The sequence below is a fragment of the Neopsephotus bourkii genome, unplaced genomic scaffold (genome assembly GCF_033783945.1).
Source record: "Neopsephotus bourkii isolate Nb327-2 ecotype Australia unplaced genomic scaffold, CSIRO-AGI_Nbou_v1 NB_1132, whole genome shotgun sequence".
Taxonomy (NCBI): Eukaryota; Metazoa; Chordata; class Aves; order Psittaciformes; family Psittacidae; genus Neopsephotus; species Neopsephotus bourkii.
Window position 1 is genome coordinate 3,991,603 of NW_026901618.1, and position 19,857 is coordinate 4,011,459.

The 19,857-nt window shown below is 38.4% G+C and overlaps 1 protein-coding gene across 4 annotated transcripts in view; it reads left to right on the plus strand.

Annotated features, from left to right (window-relative positions):
- The window catches only part of ZNF385D (zinc finger protein 385D), a 422,518-nt gene that overhangs the window by 248,128 nt on the left and 154,533 nt on the right, over positions 1-19,857 (plus strand). The window contains exon 1 of one of the 4 annotated variants that reach the window (XM_061362718.1): positions 8,292-8,668. The exons of the other annotated variants lie outside the window; for them this stretch is intronic. Coding sequence (XP_061218702.1) covers positions 8,647-8,668 — 22 coding nt within the window. The 5' untranslated portion in view covers positions 8,292-8,646. Of the gene's footprint in view, positions 1-8,291; positions 8,669-19,857 lie in introns of those variants that run through there. 4 annotated transcript variants of the gene reach the window in all.

Below are 19,857 nucleotides of genomic sequence, written 5' to 3' on the forward strand. Positions count from 1 at the left end.
AATTTAGACATTGAGCTCACAGGTAGGCATATACATATACACCTAAAAACATTGGTGTCAGTCTGAGTGAAACCCCACCTATAGTGAGATCTACTATGGAAAAAAAATGAATATCACTGATACCGACAATTTTTTTTGTTGCCTGTTTCTTTGCATGAGTAAAATGCTTACACATTGACACATGAATCAAATTCAGCCTTGGTGTGAATAAAAACAGTACACATTTTTCAAAACTGTCTCATGGAAAGTTGAACACTACTGTAACTTGCATCTTTTTATACCCTCAAATTAATGCTTTGTCTGCTGCCATTTTGTCCTCCTCCCCTTTTGCATGGCAGTTTCTGATAGATTGCAACTTGCTCACCTTTCACTAGCATTTCCTTTGATAGAAACGTTTTGGATATTAAACTTGGATGTTAAAGGGGAATTCAAACGCAGCATGTTGATGTTCTGTGAGATTAGTTAAGCTGTTTTATAGTCACTGGAAATGAAATTTCTCCTGACTACTTTTAAGTGGCTAAAAGTGCATTGTCTAACCAAAGTTAAACGTTGATATTTCTTTCCACTGTGGATCAGTGGAAAGAAATACTTCTAGAGAGGAAATGATCTTCCTCCTCTCAGATAACAGTTTACCATGGGACGAGTTACCCCATGAGACACCCGTAGCACTGGCTAGTTTAGTCAAGGTGCCTCCTTTTATGTCAGTTACAGCTGGATGTGTCTTAAGCTCCTGCCTGTTCTTGGTTCCAGACATGATGCTGGCATCTTGCAGATGCTTTGGGTGCTGCTGCAAAGTAGCTCAGCTTTCCAAAGCAGGAGAGAAGCCATAGTGCTGTGCAACTGCGAGTGTTTGTGTCCCTTCCTGGCTTAGGTCTCTGCTGCAGTTTTGCTCCTATCAATCCAGTATAAAACCCAAGGTGTTCTGCACCCACTCGCTTATCTGTCTGAACCGCTGGTACTGCTCCAGCTACCCCAGCTCCCACGACTGGCACAAATGCTTCCTGATGAACTTCCACAATCCAAGCTTGAATCAGAGCAAAACTTCTCCAAACACTTCTTTTTGGACTTCTGATAAAAACTTCCTGTTTCTCCCCATATAGACAAGCTCCCAGGCTTTTGGTCTGCTTTACAGTTTTCCCCGTTACCCTGAGGACACCAGGCTCTTATTCCAGTATTCACTCTCAGATCTGGCCTTTCAAATTCACTGCACCTGCGCTTCAGCTCATTCTGTTCAGGGACCCTTGTAGGTCCCTGGGACTGCATCTGCTGGCATTTGCCTCTTGCAGTTATATATTGAAATCATAGCTCGGTGCCTTTGTAATCACTGGGAAATGTAAAATTATGCTGCACTGCTTTTTTGTTTGTTAGTTTTTCTTAAACAGCTCTATACAGCATCAAGAAAATAAAGGAGTATTGTTTCATGTCTGTATCGAGATTTTTTCATTTAGGGACTCAAGGGTGTGAACACTGATTTGATTATATTCTATAGGAGCAAACAGGATGCAGATAAAATCTTTTACATATTTTGTGTTTCAAGTTGTTTTATTTCTTAAAGGAAGAGGAGGAGCAGAATTGATTGGGAAAAAATATAGAAAGGCTTGGAAAGAAAACTGACACTTCTTCATACAACTAGGGGCCACCAGATCACCAAAAAAAGGTCATTTCATGTTCAGAAAATTGGAACGTTTTGGCTAGAAGTCTGTTCTGGTTCAGCCACAAAATAAGGACAGCAAATGGAAATCAAAAAGCAGCTTGGAACAAAATCATAAGAGGGGAAGTGGATACTATCTATAAAAATTAAAAGCAAGAAGTATGGAAAATTTATAGGGAAAGCCAAAAATAGGAAATGAAAGATCTGTGGTTGGCAAGGCAAAAGACAATAAATAAAGTTTTTAGTCTAGTAAGAACAAAAATCCTAATATTATAAGCCACTAGATGGAGATAGTAAGATTGTTACAAGTGATTTGAAAGAGATGTAAGTGTTAAAGAAATATTTTTATTCGTTTTTTTGAAAAATGCTTGGTACTGTCCTCATGCCATGGGTGTGCTGAGGCACTTTGCAAAATGCATCAAAGAAAGGCAGGAAGATGTCGAGCAGGAGTTACTTGCACTAAAGTCAGTTTAGAATCAGTAGGTTTGCTGAGGAGATCCCCATTTTATTGATGCACCTTCTTGAAAGAAAAACTAACCAAACCCCAAACTGCCCAACCAAAAAAGAAACACCAAACAAAAACCAAGCAAACAAAAACTTCCACCCCCAACACCCCTGCCTAAAAAAAACCCAGACCACCCATGTGAAACCACAGGGGAATACGGCAGTGCTAATGATTTGATGGTTCTGAAATTTAACTGACACATATGTAATAATCACATTGCTATAATTTATAAGCAAAATGGAAAGGTCTCTAAGTAATAATGCAATAAATATTAGTTATTTTAGTTTAACCAAATATAAACAGACAGAACAGGCTGTATAAATAGGCGATTTCACTGTAATATCTGGGTTTGTTACTTGAGACTTGTTGTTTGATTGATAAAGATGATTTTAGAAATAATAGATGTGCATAGTTATGGCCACTGATTTCTTTTAAACAAATGCACCATACAGCATACAGCATGCACACACCTGATTAAGAAGGGATTATTGACAGGTCCTTTACATATCAAATTTAGCTAATTCATGATGGTACAATCAGAAATGCAAAATTCAGGTTGAACTTACAAACGGATTACATCCTGTAAATCACAGTGCAAAAAATAAAAGAAAATAGAGTGTACAAGCTGTACAGAATTTTTCAATCCCACATCTACATTTATGAGTTTAAATTTATATACCATAAATTTATAAATTTGGAAAATACAATACCTGGGTATGGTAATGACTCTTGAAATGTATGTCTCAAAATTGCAGAGAGTGTGAGAAAGATGGATAAAAAAAGTCAAACACTTAATTTTTTCACCTCGCCAAAGGTAGTGATGGATTGCCTACATGTGATCTACTCAAAACCCACACATTATTTAGACAAATTGTACTAAACACAGTACAGAAATAAAATAAGGGAAAGAGGAACAAAGGATAGACTATGTGTGTTGGAATTGATGTTATCACCAGTTCCGATTTTCATTCTTTGAGTGAAAAAAATAATAGGGTTTGTGTGTGTGTGTGTGTGTGTGTGTGTGTGTGTGTGTGTGTGTGAAAATATCTTTGATGTGGACTCAGACAAGCTTATCAGTCTTGTTTGCCTTTAAGACCATCTTTCTCTTTAAAATTTGTATTAATATATGTACTCAAGCTTCTGCACCGGTTTTGTGCTCATCTATATTAATTATCTCAAATCTTGTCACATGCTTAGGAGCCAAAGATGGCAGGAGTGGGCACTTAGTAAAACAATAAGCAGCAAGAGTGCTTAAAATGTCAGTTTGGTTTTATGCTTGCAGCATTCTGTTTTTCCGTGTAATAACTACCCATATTCATGGAAAGAAAATTCAGAGAAGTATGACCTTTCAGTTGCCATGTGTCATCTGTTCTCAAACTATAAAATGCAAGAATAGCTTTAAGCTTACAAAAATGCATATGGTTGCTATTTATATTTCTTACACCTTGTATGTAGAAAATCCCTGTTGCTTAAAAACAACAGTGCTGCAGTTACTGTTATTGAACTGATAAAGTCTGCATGGCAAAGATTTGTAAAGGCTCTCAAAATCAAAGGTGGGTCTTTGTTTACCTCTTGAAAATGCTTTTATAGGAGGTTCTGGTTAGCCATTTCCAATAGAGAATGGAACAGTAGATCAGATAGCAGCTAAACTAATGAAAAGCATCATGGAAGTGACAGGAAGATTAATTAAGTTCCTCCAGTTGTATTCACGTGTGGCAGTACAGAGTTCCTTTGGGTACTGCTGCAGTTAAATGGTGACAAATATTGAAGATTTCCAGAAGTGACATTTCTGAGTCAAGGGTAAAAAAAACATTTGGTAGTTTTAGCCAGTGGAGAATGTGCAAAACCAAAGATGAGCCTCTATGGTTAGTCAAAATATACAAATGTAACTTGCTCCTTCCCTTCTTATCCTTTAACATAACCTCAAGAGATTAGTAACGAATCACAAAATCTGCATTATTGTGTAGTCTTAAACTACTCCAGATGGCTTAAAAAATAAAAACAAACCAAATTTCTGGCTGATGTACTTAGTATATTTGAGTTGAGGCACAAAAATATGTGCTCTTGGAAACACTTTCAGTTACTTTTGGAGCCTTACAAAGCTGTGGCTTGTTTGCTGTTTTTAATTTCTGCACTGCAGTTACTATAGTACTAATAGGAATGAATTATCAGCAAGACATAAATTTCCAAATTCTGTAGAAGTTCTAGTGCTACTTTCAAGAATCTTTCAGGTTTGGGATGCTTTTGGCAAATTAGTAGATAAACTGTAATTTAAATTGCTTCATCCACTTTATTTTCAGAAACAACTGTTAGCACAGTGCATTTTTATTCTTAATAGCTGTCTATGTATAGTAGATAAAATTTATTTTATGAAAATCTGGAAACATTTCAAGTGTGTGAGATATTTTAGCCTACTACACATGATGCATAAGCTTAAAATGTTGTGTCACTAGCATATTTTGTTGCCTACTGTTATATTTCTGCCAGCAGAGTCCCTTGATATGCTTCTGTATTTGCAAGGAAAGGTTTGTGGTCAGCCTCACTAATTGAAATTCATCAAAGCCAACTGGTAAAAGTCCGGGTATAAATCTAATATTAGTTGCCTCCTGGGAGAGTTCAAAACTGGAAGAGAGTTTTCCAGGAATCCTAGGGAATTAACTGGATGCATTAATATTAAATATTAATTGGTCTCGGCAAAAGACATGCCTGAGAGTGGTTTTAATACTTGCAGTAGAGGCATCGTGTAAATCAGTGGATAGATAAAAATGAGTAGAAAGCATAGATATCACAGCTAGTTCATGAAGTGGCCTTCTGGCTCTAGACCAAGCCAGGGGTGTGGGGTATCCTGTAGCTTTCCCAGCTCTGGAGAAATGGAGGGTATATGTTGCACTTCTGGGACATTTGTAATCTCAGCTTGCTTTTTGTTTATTCTGAGGAGGTAATGCCTTGTGGAGTAGTCTGCGTTTTGAAAATCTGTCCTCTGTGACAAACCCTCTACTAAAGTGGGGTTGTCAAGGTAAGAAAGAGCAGAGGAAATCGAGGTGGAGATGATAGTAGGAAGAAAAGAAGTTTGGAAGGAGAGAGGATTTTGGGGAGTACAAGCTACTTCTATTATTAGAAATAAAGGTGTGAGGTAGCTGTTTTAGTAGAAGGTATTTTTTTCATGTTATATTTATGGCGTTGCTGAATTGTAGTGGTTTGGGGTTTGTTTTTTTTTTTTTTATAGGTGAATCATGCATGAAAATATGTTAATTTTGCAGTTGACTTGCATGTGTAGCAAAGCTAAATGCTGGTTAGCCTGTGCTGGCTTGTTGATGACTGGGAGTTTTCACCGTTGGCTGATGTCATGCGCTCATTTGTTCATTTATTTTGCATGATCCTGCATGCCCAGACCAGGTCTACTCAGCTCTCCAGACACACATCTTTGCTGCTCCTGAATTCCCCACGGTTGTGTTCAGCAGACTCCTCAGTGTTTGAATTAAAACACCAACCATTTGGGATTGAAATTACTAACCTAATCCTCACTTTCACTGGCAGTGGCAATATCTGATGCTGGGAATAAAATTTATTCTTTGTCCCTTGCTTGACACTCCTTTTTGGAGTTTATTAGTGTAGCATGTGTGCAAATGAAAGTAGAATTTGGCATGGAATATGTAAATTTGGGCTCTGACTGTGTTCAAGGAGATGCTACCATTTTTCCTTCTCCCTTGTATGTGTTTGATAGTTGAAATGCAAAGAAATTAAAGAAAACTTGTTGTTTTAGTTTCTTTTTGACTGCTTTGATTGTATGCTTATTGTAAGAATGCAAATAAGATGCAAAAAGGGAGGAGATAGTCCTGATTGCTTTGCATCCTAAAGGGAAAAACAAAATTGAAAGTAACATTCAGAACCAAGTAGTGGAGAATACATAGATCTACATGGCACTTTGCTGTTTACACTGGCCATCAGACCCCGCTAAATTGGTACAGGTATTGTAGCAGAGCAGCCAGCTCAAGAAAGCATGTTTATGACTACTAGTGTACCCCTACACAGATATGCACTGTCTGTACCCAGACTCTCAGCTGTCAATGGCACAGATCAAGCATATTAGCTTGGAGGAAAAGACTTGAGGTAGCCTACATCTTTCAGGGTGTGACTCCTGATAGAATGATCTCAAGCTTTTCTGTGATAAGGTAAATGCAGCCTAAGAGGCAAATGCTGTGCCTGGCCGCAGTCTGCCCTGATGGACACCACGCGGTGCCTCTGCGAAAGCACTGTGGAGCTAGCAAAGGAGCTGAAGGATTTTGTAGCGAATTGATTCTCTGAGCTTTTACCCTCGGTATGGGGAAGGGAGGGAATGTTTGTGCTGCAGAAGGCTCCTAGTAGTAGCTTATACCTACTGCTCAGAAGATGGCTGAGCTGGGATATTTTTAAACCAGCCTTGGAGGGTGGTATTGTCTCCAATAGCAAGGTCTCCTTCCCTATGCAGTAGAAGTGAATAAGCATTGTAATAATGAAATAAAGGAAGGTGCCACAAATACCCTCTGTTACTTGCTGTCCAAACCCTCTAGTTAAAATACCAGCCATCGTTTCTAAAGAACTTCTTTTTTCCCCCAGGGGTTTCTAGGTGATATTTCATCACTGCAATTTAGGAATTGCTCAACTTAAGTTTCTGTTGGGCAGTGTGAACCACAAAAGAAGTCTTGATCTTCATCCTTCGTGTACTGTGGCCTGAAGGCATGCTTCTGCACTGTGTGCTTTTTTGGTGGTGAAGCTGTTTATTTTGCAGTTGATCTCATTTCAGGTATGCCTCTTCATAGGGGCAGTTGGAATAAGAAAGGGCACTGAGAAAGGCTAGGCATCAGAAACAGAGAGCTGTGGGACTTTCAGTGAGGGACAGGACTGAAATTCATGCCCCAGTTCCCCCCCAGCAGTGTTTAATCTTGGTGACTTTCATACAGGTAGCATGAAACCTCATGAGAGCAATGCTGCGGAGGAATCCTGCAGAGACATGCGTAGCGGTGATGTATGTCAGGGCCCTTAATTCTTCTGCTGCAAGTGGAGCGTTCATTGGCTGCTGTGCTGGTGGCATAATTTTGCCCTAAGTGATTGGACCTCGTGAAATAATAGTTATTGCGTGGAGCTTTTACAAATAAGAAGTGGAGCTTTAAATGAATTATACCCATCATCCTCTTTCCTGCAGAATAAAAGCATTCATCCCATTAGAACCTATTATAATGACATAAATGCTTTGGCATACTGTCCATTATTTTTTTACCTTTATCTAGTTTAAGTGTATTATCAGTGATACACGCCAGACTGACAGCAGGAAACCAATGTCCTGTATAGACTCATAGAAAAGACATAATACGTGAATAAATACAAACTGCATCTTCTTCACCACACTGCCACACCAGTGTGTGTCAGATCCATCCCAAGGCACTGCGCCCGGAAGGTGGAGAGTATTTATTTATTTCTTTGGTCAGTCTCCCTCTGAAGCTGCTATGAGTTCATATAGCAGCAGAAACTGTGCAGGGACCTATTTACAACAAACTTAGGACCACTTCATTTGTCACAGCACAATAAAATAGCTACCATCTGCTAATGACTTATCAACCTGGGCCAGAAAGGAACTGGAGACCTGGAGGGTGAAAGGTTGTAAACTCCATTACAAATCCTTGCTGTCATACGTCTCCCATCCTTGCGCTTTGTTGTTCATGCAAAGAAATCGCAGTTTAAAAAAATCAGTTTGGCTCTACTGAAATTGAGCTACCTATTTGTCAGTTGCTTTTTAAAAATAGAGGCAGACTGAGGTTTATCCAATATTTGGATTGAAATCATTTATTTAAATGGAATTATTGACTTATTAAAAAAAGAAGAATAGTCCCTGGTGACATGATGTTGCAAAGTGCAAAGCATCTTTACCTTCTACTGAAGTTGGGGAATTGGGGCACTTCGGGCTTCTCCTGGAGCCTGCCCTTCAAAGAAAAATAACAATATACGCTTTGTCTTTCCCATCTATTATGCAATTGAGCATGTTATGTCACTAAGTGGAATTGCTGCCAAAAAAAAAAAAAAGGGGGGGGGAAGAGAGACGGCAAAAGATTACATGCCATTTCAGAAGGGTTTTTTGTGTGTTTTTCCCTAAACCAGAGTTAGGTTAACTGGCATTTTAGAGCATATTGTTGCTAGCCCGTTAAGGAAAGGATCTGTTTGTAGTACTCTTAGCCCTGATGTCACAGGCAGAGCAAGGACATCAGAAGGAGGAGTCAGATTACAGTAAGAATGGGCAGTGCAGCATGCAGCCGGAGTAAACGCTAAATCAGACAGGGATTGTACCAGGGATAAGACTGCCTGCAAAGCGCTCATCCTGAGGAGGCACACTGCTCACTCACGCTTCTTGTGCTGGGAAATTTCCACAATGTAGAATGAAAAAGCTCCGTTTTACATGTCAGCCCTGCGCGGGAGCTAATGCTGAATACACAGTGGTGGGATCCTGACTGCATGATTAATGAGAAACATAATGTATTTTGGTAAGTGTTAACTATGATGTAATTCTGCTTCTGCTCACATTATCAATAGGAGTGATTATTATAAATTTCAGATTCAAGAACATTTCGTGCTGGCACGCACCTAAAACTGACAACTGGGGAATCCTGTCGGCTTTGCAGTTTGAAAGGATTCCATTGTCTGAGAAATTTTCTGTTTGAGTGGGATACAGCATAGTTTTAGCAGCTTGAAAAATAAGCCAGATAAGATGAACTCATACTCAGCTTGTTTTAAATGAACTTGTGTTTCATCTCCTGAGAGGGGATGAGAAATGGTTGTGAGGCATGGGAAGTTTTAGGCAAACTTAATGTAATGGACAAGCTGCTACCGCACTGTCTGTGGTGGGGAGGCACAATAAGCCTTGGTATTTCATTCAGCTTTTAGTTTGAAGAATTTGGAGATGCAAAGGCAAAACAATCCTGTATTTGCAGTGGTGTGTTTGCCAAGTACTCTGCATTATGCAGATCACCGGTGTGGAGCTGGCTCCTAGCATACCACAAAATGCATGTTATTTTAAGCCTTTAGAGGTTTTGGAGCTGTTAAATATTTGTGCAGAGTTTAGTTTTGGTGCTTGCTGGAAATCTTCCTTAGGCTTACAGCTGAGCTGACTGCGTACCCTAAAAACATGCTGGAGCATAGAGCTATGTCTAAGCAATGTAGTGCTGGTGCTGCAGAACTGAGCTGGGAGGTACAATTGCGATATAATGCTGCAAGTTAGTGCTGCTAAATAGCAAGAAAAAGAAATAGGAAATTGGGTTATGTGATGGAAAAATACTATTCCTGACTACTTGAAATCTCAGCGAGCCTCAGTGTTAATTTATAGCTGTATAATGCTTCGAATGAACACGGAGCAGAGAGTTGGAGGATTTCTGGGACATTCAGCAGCTTTCCCAGTTTCATTAAATATTGAATCAGGAGTTCTCTTCAAACTTTAACAGGTTAACTTCTGTAATATTCTGAGCCCTGGCGCAAGAGTACTGTGCTTTCTGACATGCTATGTATTATTTTCTTATTTTCATAAAATAAAAAAATATTTGAGGAGGTGTGTGTGTGTGTGTGGGGGGGGGTGTGAAACCCATCGGTTATTAACGCAGATTGATTTTGTCTGTCCTAACAGAAAAAATACACATTGGCTGTGTTGTCAGAACTGTTCAGAGTCCCTTTCAAAGATAAATGTGCAATGTTTTAGCTTTGCTATGTTTTGCAAAGACTGAGGAACAAAAGAGAAGCATTCTGGTATAGGGTTTGAGTATTTGGATGAAGTCTCTTCACTATTTTTTAATGGTGGCATTAGGTTAATTTCTTATTTGTTTCTTTTGGGTTATTTTTCTCCCTTGAGTATCATTGCAAGCACAAGATGGATTTCTTTTTTACAGTCAGTTGCCTGCGTACTAGGATTAGAAGTTACAGTTTCCTGAAGTTACACAGGTTAGGGTATTAGGAATATGCTGGCTGTGTGGTACTTAATTCTATCTTTTTTTCTGTATATAATTTGCAGAACCATGTAACAATGATCAAATTTATTTTGGTGTTACTCCTTTGAAAAAAATACAAACCACTGTTCTACATGCATATTTGTTTTCTGGTGCAACACAGGTTTTTAACTGGAACAAACTGGATTGTGTTTCCTTTCTGCTCTGTAGGAAATTTCACTTCTGAGAGTAGAGTTGAAAGTTTCTGCTAGGCAGGTTCTCAGTCTGCTTTGTTCAGTCTGAGGCTTCCTTTAATCTGAAGTTTCAAACAAATGTTCTTTTTTCTGTCTTATGCACAACAAAGCATGCGTTAATGGGGATGATGTTTACCTGTGGTTGTTCTGGGTGTTTTCCTGCTCTGTCTGTGAGAAGTCAGAACATCTGTAATCTCACCTGTCTGTGTTGTAACACTGCACAAAGCAGTATGGCACACAGCCGGGTGAAAGCTTGATTGTGTACATCACGCACCTATTTTGACTTAAAATTGCTATAGACATCATGTAGACAATATCAGGATTTCGTATTTTCTGAGGAAAAAGAAATAATTTCCTTTTAGTGAAGAATTCTGTGTTTTGTTTTTTTCTTTTCTCGGGATATTCTACTGTTAGGCTACCAGAAGTACAGGAAGGAAAGGAAAAAAGCATTTCTGCATGTTTGTATGCATCTTGCATGATTTTCTGTGCATTCTTGTTTAATTGCCGCTGATACAAGGTGGCATAATGGGAACACACATGTACAGGGTTAAGATTGAAATAAATACTGAATAAATTACCACGGACCTAACCCTCCGAAAGTGTGATTACTATAGAGCATGAGTTAATGGGTGAAGTGAGGTTCTTAACAATCAAAGGGAAAAGTTGTTAAATTAAGGAACCAGCATAGTGTTTATTGCTTTCTTTAAGTCTTCAAGAAGATTTTGGGCTGAGCTATTCTACTATTCTACTACATTTAATATGTATATTCTAATATTTGAGCTGAGCCTTCAAATAACTAAACTTATTGTGACCCTTGTAATTGCACAAGCCTTTCTTTTATATTGCACCAGAATTTTGATGGAATGGTTTTAATAACTATTAATTTTCACTCACTGTGCTGTGCTTTAGAATTTGTTGTTTGGTCACCGTGGATACATTTGTTACTTATTGAGTTGGCTTTGTATTCATCATTTCAAGTTGAACGGAAATATGGAATGGTAATAATAATAATAAAAATCCTACAAAATGATGTAGTATGTTTATAGAGTAAGCCAAAAGCCAATGAAAATAGTGAATTTTTGTTAAGTGTTCTAATATGTTGGCATTTTGCACTTAGGCATGCCTATCCAAAGCAACTTTTGCTTGCATTTATCATTGAGTTAATAATTTAGCATAAGATAAATCAGTTGCAACCAATCTCAGCAGCTCTGAGAAGAGAAACAGTGGGTGGCTGTCAGTGCCACAGTGCTGATGTTGCACGCTTATAAAGGGACCTCCTGTAGTCCTGCTCAACACGAGGGTTCTTCTGTGGCCTATGGTCACAGCTGGACGCTGCCACTTCTACCTTAAAAGGTCCTGTGGGGCTGCCTTGGCTCGGCCACCTCACCATCATCATGGTTTCCTTGGCCTGGCAGTGTGGGCGGCTCATGGGAGCTGGCTCGTCCTGCGAGCCTGATGGCCGCGGCGGCCGTCCCTCAGGCTGGGCAGTCTGGTCGCTCAGGTGGAAAGCATTCTTTGCTTTTCCGGAGGGGAAGGGGGGAGAGCTTCTGGTGTGTGCTGTGCACCGGCGCCACACTTGGCGGTCAGCAAACTGGAGGAAACGCTGCAGTGATATTGCAGTTATGGGACAGTGATCACTGGTCCTCAGCGCTCGGCAAACCCTGACTGGAATCAAGAGCAAAGCCAGTCCTCCACCCCCACCGCCAAAAATATCATTCACGCGCCCCCATATCTTCCTGTTACTGTAAAGAAGCTCAGCTAAAAAAAAAAAAAAAAACACCAAAATTAAAATTTACAATGAAAAGGAGAATAAAAGGCAAAACCTCTTACTTTCTTTTTTCCTCCTTTCCACCCCGTGAACCTGTTACTGTTATCAGTATCCTCTGTTCTCAATGTTTCCATTCATATTATAGAAGAAATCTGAAATATCGGGATGAAAATATCCTATGGGATAAAATAATAGAACCGTTAAGGGGAAACAACAAACAATCTTTGCCTGAATATGCCATCATGTTTCTGTTTGCGTGATGGCTGTTTTCATTTTCGGTGGTGGTTTTTGTCAGTCAGCATTGTAGAGTGTAGTAATTCATCTGCATACGTACTACTATTCTGAGTATCACTTTATATTTTTGGAACATTTTCTTGTAGAAAAACTTCATGCTGGATGAGTCACGAAAGGAAAAATAACACCACACCCCTCCACCCCCCAAATCTCACTGCCTCTATAAAGAAAACACACGTTGTGCAAGCCAACCAACCAACCAACAAAACCTGTTTCAGCAGTTTCAGTGAAAATATTTAGTTGTCACCGGTTTGTTTTTACATTATATTTCCCTAGGCTAGACACTGTGGAGGCCTTTTGTAGCATTTCTGTTCGTCTTCGTTTAAGGCAGGATGAATCGGTGATGATAAGTCTGTGCTTTTAAAATGTTTTGGGAAACACAGATACTGGGTTATTAACTGTGTTTTATCACCAGCCGTCTGCAATAAGAACGTGTGGTTAATATATAATGGATGCTGTATGTGACAGAAGAATTCATCTGAGCAAGACAATATATAGGATCTTGAAATCTGTGTGAGTCTGTTGTTTACACTAGGAATATAACAGCCTCCTGGGCAGTGAAGTTCATATCTTGAAGCACTGAATAATCATTAATGCATGTATACATAATAATAATTTTAAAAAATCCTGTTTGAACTTACAGAAACTGCTCTGTGGTAGATGGTAGCCTTTTACATTCTATTACAGAAACTGTTCATTTAAAATACCTCTAAATATATCTAGTATGTTGCCATAAAGGGTGATTTCACCATATCACACACACAAAAAGCCTCGTTTCCAGCCCTAAACATTCTATGATTCTACAATTCCCAGTGTTACCCTTCTTGAGGGTAGCACAATTGCTCCAAAACCAAAATTAGAATTAATGATTTCTTGCTTCATTAGAGAAGATTAGATCACAGTTGCTTCAGCTGAAGGTCTCTGTATGTGTGTGTGTGTATGTGTGTGTGTGCACGAGTGTGCACATGCAAGTGTGCATGTGACTGTGTCTGTACATATTTTAAATGGGGTGACTGTAGAATTTGATCTTGTATCCCTTCTTAGCAAATCTCTTGCCTCTGTTAAGAAATTAAATGTTGAGTAGAAACCAGGTTTTTTAAATTTTCTTTACAATGTCATACCCTTATCCTTTTCATATTTTTATGAAGTATTTTAATAGGACCCTTTGAGCATGGAATTATCTGAGAGTCATGCGGCTTCTACATCTCTGTAACTGTATGCAGATATCCTTCCATATTGTTTTGATTTTTTTTTTTTTAAGTAACCTAGTGGCAACTCTAGAAATTTTGTAGTTACAAAAATATTAAACAGGCTACAGGACTCCTTTTGAAGCTTTTGCCTCTCATTGCTCTAAAGAAAATGGTGGTACTTGCGAAAGAAGAAATATATTTGGACTTGATAAAGGAAATATTTCAATTCGCATTAGATCGTGACAAGTTCTTGAAATGCAATAAATGTCATAAGGGCTTCAGTTTTAAAGAAGGGTTATTATATGTAATATACTGCAGAGATTACTTTTGTAACTGAAATTGCATAGATGATTGGTTGCCTAGAAATTCCAAAGCCTGAAGTGTCTGAGGTCGTACTTGAATCAAATTGCTGCATTTGAAAGTGGGAAGAAGCTTTGCTCTGTTGTAGAGCTAAGTTGCTGCATGGCACAGCCAAGTCCTGTAGGTCAGCCTGTATTCACAGTGATTTTAGCAACATATTCTGCAAAGTCTACATGGGGGTGAGAAAACTAGTATGTGAAGCTGCATTATTGTCATGCTCATATATTTAGACCTCCTGCCCATTTTGTTAACCGCTTCTTTCAGTTTCTCAGTCTCATGCTCATCAACACATTCCCCTCAAACAACTTTGGTTTTGCTTTGTATATGTGCACCATAAAGAGTTATTTCAATCATAAGAATGGTGTGACAACCTAAAGTTGGTAAGGGTCTGAATCAAATGTGAAATGTGCAACTGTAATTTGAGATAGAAGTTGTAGGGGAGATTTTTATGAAAGTTTGATTACTGTATCCGCCTTGCGTCTTGTTAACATTATGATAATAGAGTTCTGTCTTTTTTGATGCTTAAAATTATATTAATTGAAAACTTTAGGTTTGGAAAAAAAAAAGGTAAGACATCTTGAGTCCTTATCTAGAGCATTTAAACAAAAGCACTTGTTCTCTCTCAGGTTTCTGGGTTCCCCTCCCCTTCTCCCATTTCTGCATTGGCAAAGGTCACACTGTTTTAATAAGTTGGAGTTATATTAGTCTTTTTTTTTTTTAATACTTCAGCTAGCTGGCTGAACCAGTTGTTTGGAAATGAGGAAAATTCTTTCATCACTGTGGGATCAGGTCCTGTCTCTATTACCCAGCCAACTAATTTACTCTGTTTTATAGTCCCTGCAGATTTCAGAATTTAAAGCCATAATGTACCACTTGCTTTTCAAGTAAAGCTTGAAAAGCTCCTGGGGTTTGGTAATGTATAGTATCTTCATCTCTGAAGCAGTTACAGGAGACAGATAGAAAAATGAGATTGACTGGGAGTGTCTGCTAACTTTGGATACGGCTATTTGAAATTTTAGCATATATTTGGGATCTCAAATGTGTTTGGCTTATATTGGTAATTTTTATACTTTATATTGTTTATGTGTTCTGTTTATTGCAATGCAATCTGGTAGTCTCTTCCCCAATTCTCTCCTTCAGAAAACAAGATTAAGCCTAAAAAGTAGGTGTATGTTAGAAAACTTTCTCTGAATATTAAAACTGCTTTGTTAAGAACAAAGGAAGAAAACTAGGTTTAATTTACTCTTTGATTACTACTTCATAGTGGTTGTCTTGTTTATTTACTTTTATGGTGTAATTGAAAAAGCAGATGGACAGTACAGTTTATTCAAATGAAAGCCATGAAAACTTTCTCTTTTTTTTTTCTGTTGTTGACCTTGTTTACTCAATTTGTTCACTGTGAAGTGTAGTACGTTATGAAGATGGAGGGAGATAATGGATGTGTTTTCCAATGCTGTTGCCCATTGTTGTACTAGGGATCAATAGCAAGTGAAAGTAAAAAAACATGCAAACTATGCAATTGGGGGGGCGGGGGGGGAATAATAAAGAGGAGGAGATGGTGAGGAAGGGAGGAAGAAGCCAGTCCTGGAAATATCAGTGCTCTTCTTGCTAAGCCAAGTCATTTTTCAGAAGCAACCTGGGGGTCTACTGTTTCTATATTGCAATGTTTGTTAACAAATAAGGTTTCGTTTGCTGGTATTTACCTGTGATAGCAAATCCACTCTCCTCCTGTCAAAACCAACCACGTATCAGGAGCGTTTAGTTGCCAGATATGTGACTATTACATAGCAAGCACACCACTCCTTTTTTTTTTTCTATTATTACTGGTAAGTGATGCTGCTTTAGCAGCAAATTTTTCAACAGTGGAAGCTGAGTGAGCTTGTCTGCTCTTAGGTAGTGTAGGAAAAAATAATATCTTTGCTTCAACTGTTCATGCAGCATCTGTTATTTTTAGTAGCCATTTTCATTTCTTTAAGAAGGAAACACTGACAGGGATATATCAAACTTTACCTAATCTCTTACTTAACTTTGCAATTCCTGTTTGTAAAGGATAAATTCTAACAGGTCAAGTCAAAAAGGCTATAAAATGTTGTGTATGCATATGTAAAGATATACTTAAATCCTTTCCCTTTTTGTCTCCCTCTTTGACTGAGGGCATGACAGCCACATAAATATGGGTGCTGTAAAGCCATTTTAATGCATTAGTTCTAGTATCCCTACATGCTTTTAGTGCTTAAGACATGATGTAATCATTTACAAACATTTGTCTCGCCAATCCTGACCACAGTCTGTCTACCTTGTAAAACTGCCTGTTTAGTCCTCCTCTCCACATACAGTGCTAGGGTGGCACTAACTTCCAAGTAACACAAGTAATTTCTGTTTGCTTAAATCTTAGTAGCACCGAGTATTTGGACATTGCATTGGCCCACATGGTATTATTATTTTCTTGCCTTTATTTCCTAAGAAGGGTTCTGAATTAACTCTTTGCAATTGGGTTGAAGTAAAGATTTTCAGCACATTCATAAATTCTCAGTGGTTTTTCTTTTTTTATTTTTTTTACATCCTTTCCAGTATTCTTAAAGAACATTGAAAATACCTTCTTCCATAGGTACAGCTGACGAACCTACTCAATGTTAATTAGCAGCCCACCATTTCAGTTCCTGTGGGTTCAGTAGCAGCTGGACATATGTCATTGCTTTGGATGTGTTGTATAGAAAGCACAATGCCTGGCAGAAATACCTACATATGGTCAGATCCATGTATATGAGGCAAGTATCCTTCATATCAGCTCTACACACTCCAGCATTGCATGTAATAGATTACCTTACCAATACATGCAAGTTTACAACGTACAAAGAATCAGTGGTCTTAAAGAGGGATATTATGACACAAAAATAGCCCACAGAGATAGGTTACTTCACATGAATGAACTTACTGAATGTAATAAACACTGAAAGACTGAAAAAAACCTCAAAGCAACATTTAATGTCTAACAGTGCTGATACCATCAAAATGTGGTTTTGATGCCTTAGTGTGTATATAAATTCTGCTGGCAGAGAAAGGCAGGCAGGCACAGGTAAAGCACTGTGGCATGCTGGCAGCACCACCCTGCACAAGCAGTCCTCTGTTTTGCCTGTACTGACTACCTTGAAGCAAAAATGTCATCACATGCTACCATCAGCACACAGGGAAGAAAATCTATTTAAATAGCCTGAAATAAACTGTGTGAAGGCAATGACTAAATGATGCTATGTGTAACTGTGGACATCCAGACAACTCTACAGATTTTTAGGAAGATAATACAGATGTTTAGAATGTTAATTTCTTTTTATTGCTTATTATCCTCTGTCCAGATTTGTTTTTCCTCTTCAGTTAAACATATCCAAAATAATCAACACAGTGAAGTAAAGCAGCACAGAACTAGGTAGGCAGTCTTTGTTGATACTTAGCATTGAAAGAACATTAACGATTAATACACCTGAAATATCCCTCAGCTTATACACATCACATGACCATTGCTAGAATAAGCTTTTTTCGCATTTCTAGTATGCAGATTTCTCCATGGCAGTACCTACAAAGATAAAAATTGCATGATATATTCTTGTAATCTTTTTAAAGGACTTTTTTATGTTAAAAGCTGTGCCAGAAAATTTTCAGTAATACAAAGCTCACTTAAAATTCATCTGGAGACAGAAATAGTGCCATCTGACCTTGGTATATATTCAAATGAATTATGAATGGTTTATATCAAATATCTCTTTGAGAGACCCCAGCTGAGCTAATATCTTCCAAATCACAGATAAGAAGAAACAATGATCATTCTAAGTTATTAGCCCTTTTTAGGAAGCTTACAGTAATAGATGGCTAATGTTAAAGAAGGTTTAAAATAATAGGTAGTAAATCTTTTAAGGAATCTTTCCAAGGTGCTTGCAATAGATATAGCTCCACTTTTGCAGGTTCTGCTGTCTGTGTAGCCAACTTCAGTTCTAGGAAATAATGTATGGAGGTGGTTTTGCTGGTATATTGGTTGAGGTAATAGTGAACAGTCTGTCTGAAAAAAGTTGGGCAGGTTTTGAACTCTGTTGATATAATGCATGTATGGCGACTGCTGGCAGGTACACAAAAAAAAAAGGTCTTGCAAGTTCAAGAATCTTTCAGTAAAAATTGAGCTTTCCTCACTGATACTGTTTTTACTGAGTCTGATATGGTTTTGATTGTGAAGAATTTTTCAGAAAGTAATTATTATTTGTGCTGAACTGTAGAAAGTGTCGGACTGTGTTAATAGATTTGCTTGAACTCAATTTCATTTGTTGTACCAAACATGCTGAGAAACTTCTATGGCCCCACAGTGAAGCAAGAGGTTCAACTGTGCTGGAAATATTAAATCAGACCTAGTCTAATTAAGGTAACTGTCAAATAATTTGTAACAGTTTTGTTTAGTATCTCCAGTAATTTCAGATTTGAATTAAATGCTTGTTAAAAGCTTAAATTGATCATCAGTGGTATAGTTGAACCATTTCAGGAGCAGTTCTGGGGCTGGAGGACGTTGGCATGCCCAGCAGCACAGCCAGCATGTGTTTGTTCCTCACCCACCGTCTAGAAATACAGGAGGAAGAGCTGATCCATTTAGGTTGCAGTTCCCACTCAAACAGTTGTTCCCTGTCTCATAGCCAGAAAAGGTGCTGAATGTGATGGAAAAATGAGCTTGGACAGTTGGATAACTTGAACTGCATTGGCCTTGCAATTCCCCTTGTGTGAGGAGCTCCACTTACAGGAACATGCATCTGCAGGAGGAAGCATGCTGCCACAGGTTTCCCCATGGTAGGAACTAGATGATCTTAAGGTCCTTTTCAACCCTAACTACTCTATGATTCTATGCTAGAGAAGCTCTGCACACCTGTTGGGGAAGACTCCATCAGTTCCCTTGTCCACCTGAGCTTTGATGGTTTCCATTGGAGGGCTCAGAAATTACCAGGCACTGAAAGCTGTGCAGATTTTCTTTTTTTCAGGAAGTGGTTTAAAACCACCAACCTCTTTTCTAGAAGGTATAAAGCAGCTTTCAGCTGAAAAAAAAAAAAAAAAGAAAAAAAAAAAGTCATTATTACTCTTAACAATTTCCATTACCAAGTCATCAGTGCCAGTAATGACAATGGTCAGTTAAGTCAAGTGAGCTATTTAGTTCTACACATCCGTAAATCCACATCAATTCGCATTATTAAAAAAAAAAAACAAACAAGCAAACCCCCAAAAAAATTAAAGCCACCATGACTGTCCTTTTAAGTTTACATTTGCAAGGAGTTTATCTATTTGGAGGGGGAGTTTCAAGCTTTCTGATTACGTACAGGCTGTGTAGAATATCTCTTAACTCACTGTAGTCTATTTAAGTTCTGTTTGGTTTCAAGGGGGCAACCACTCAAGTGATTTGTTGAACTGGGATGCCTTTTTGTCTCATTAAGGCACATTATTGGCAGTATCATTAAAGAGATCAGGACAGTTCAATGAATAGTTTAGTAGTTTATGGTGACTCTCCTCCAGTTAACAGACTTTAGTTAAGCAGAACAGCAGCACTAAGGAAAAGCTGAGATTTGTTTTCCCCTCCCTCAAGCAGAGTTGGCTTAGCATTTTCCTTAGAGGATCATCTCATGCAGGTCTATTGAAGTTTATGACCACAAGTCATACCAAGCTATCATTTCTGTGGGTTTGTAGCTCAGCCAGAGAAAGCTGCATGTGGGAGAAGCTCATTCCTAGTCTGCAAGTTTCTAGTCTGCAAAATTCTGATTTTAGCAGTTCTAGTTGTGTGCCTGGAGCTCCTGAATGGACATGTATTAAAATCGTAGATGGATAAGAATTCCTAGTAACAAGCTTAATTTGTAATTAGGATGTCAGTTTGACTTC